Here is a 2,066-nt window from a genome sequence, read left to right on the forward strand (position 1 = left end):
AAATAATTGTTATGGGCAGGTTACAATATAAAAATGTTTGTTATAATCATGTCTTGTGATTATTTGACAGGACTTTTAAAATGTATTTAGTTATGATGTAAATACAATAAAAAATTAAACCAATATGATAGAATAATTATCATTTTGATCCATACATTAGTAATGTGTGACTGGACCTGGTGTCACTTTATGTCCAACAAGTTGAGCCCCGAGGTCAGAAAGGTTAAGAAGCCCTGAACTAGACAGAACCGATAGTTCCTCTCCTTTACCTGCTGTAAACAAACAACTGTAAACAACCTGCTGTAAACAAACTGTAAACAACCTGCTGTAAACAAACAACTGTAAACAACCTGCTGTAAACAAACAACTGTAAACAACCTGCTGTAAACAAACTGTAAACAACCTGCTGTAAACAAACAACTGTAAACAACCTGCTGTAAACAAACTGTAAACAACCTGCTGTAAACAAACAACTGTAAACAACCTGCTGTAAACAACCTGCTGCAAACAAACAACTGTAAACAACCTGCTGTAAACAACTTGCTGTAAACAACCTGCTGTAAACCTGAACAGAACCTGGACCTGGTCAGACTGTTGGAACGTCTCAAACTGTTTTTACATCAAACAAACTTTTCTAAGGAAACAAATTTTTTTTAATTCTGGAGGATCTGTTTCTGCTGGACGGACAGAACCGGACAGAACCGGACAGAACCGGTGAGCAGTACCTCAGTGAAGAGATGCTGGACCACTGTAGCCAGAGCCTCCACCTTCTGGTTCCCCTGGACCAGCAGCCTCCTCAGCTGGACCAAGGCCAGGTTCTTCTTCTCCACCTGCTCTTTGTTCTGGTTCTGGTTCTGTTTGGCTGCCGCCGCCCCCTCTGACGCCTCAGTCTGGCCCGCCCCAGCCCGGGCAGCATTCTGGGGCCAGGGCCCAGTTCTAGGGCTGGACCGTGACCCAGTTCTGGCTTTGAAGCCAGAACCGGCCAGTCCTGCAGGTCCAGATGTGGTGCTGGCAGCATTGGGTGCTGGGACTGGGAGAGCTGGTGTCAGAACCTCTGGTACCTGAGAAGAACAGAACAGAACATTTGAATCTGACAGAACAGTTCTCAGTCAGGATGGACCCAAACAGAACCACACACATTTTATCTGTTCCTGAAAAGCCCTGAGGTTCTGCTGGGTTCTGAGGAACAGGACGTACCGGTTCAGCTGGCTGAAGCTGCTGGTTCTGCTGGTTTCCTGCTGCGCTCTGGGAGCCGGAGCCGGTGCTGCCGGGCCTGCCGGGCCTGCTGGGCCTGCTGGTTCTGGACGGCGCCTCTCTGGGTTTGTTTTTCTCCACTGAAACAGAGCGGCGACCCGTTAGTGTCCGAGCTGCAGGAACAGCATTCAGCATGACGACCACGACCCAAACATCCAAACGCCATCAGAAGCGTTTGCTCCAGTAGGACACGCCCTTCAGACACACAGATGCATGATGGAAGGCGCAGGGATAATGGACCGGCCCGGGAGAACATTAAAGGTCCATTAGCAGCACTTAGAGACCAGAACTTCTCCAGTTCTTCCATCAGATCCACCAGACTCTGCTAAGATCCAATTATTGATCAGCTGTCAATCATCTGAGGTTCTAATGTGAACTCAGCTGGTCCTTGTACTGACCTGACCCGACCCAACTGGATCAGAACCAGCTGTTTACAGCTGGGAGAAAATCTCAAATCACCCAATATTAATAATTGATAAAAAGAAAAGAAACTTTATGTTTAATAAATGCAGTGAATTAACCTGAGGTTCTGTTTAACAGAACCACAAGTGTTTGTGTCTACAGCTGACAGGTGGCGCCCCCTGCTGGCACAACAACACAAACAGGAAGAGCTGATGAACATTTCTCTCCTCATCATCAAAATCTGCCCATCCAGGAACCATCAGATCCAGAACCATCAGATCCAGAACCATCAGATCCAGGAACCATCAGATCCAGGAACCATCAGATCCAGAACCATCAGATCCAGAACCATCAGATCCAGGAACCATCAGATCCAGAACCATCAGATCCAGGAACCATCAGATCCAGAA

At 47.0% G+C, this 2,066-nt stretch overlaps 1 protein-coding gene across 1 annotated transcript in view; it reads right to left on the reverse strand.

The window, feature by feature from the left end:
• Nucleotides 1-2,066, reverse strand: part of mtus1b (microtubule associated tumor suppressor 1b) — a gene marked incomplete in the record, with an annotated part of 26,816 nt that overhangs the window by 10,633 nt on the left and 14,117 nt on the right. The window contains 2 exon segments of the mRNA XM_014034590.1: nucleotides 726-1,061; nucleotides 1,198-1,334. Coding sequence (XP_013890044.1) covers nucleotides 726-1,061; nucleotides 1,198-1,334 — 473 coding nt within the window.

Source organism: Austrofundulus limnaeus, unplaced genomic scaffold (genome assembly GCF_001266775.1).
Source record: "Austrofundulus limnaeus strain Quisiro unplaced genomic scaffold, Austrofundulus_limnaeus-1.0 Scaffold2181, whole genome shotgun sequence".
NCBI classification, from domain to species: domain Eukaryota; kingdom Metazoa; phylum Chordata; class Actinopteri; order Cyprinodontiformes; family Rivulidae; genus Austrofundulus; species Austrofundulus limnaeus.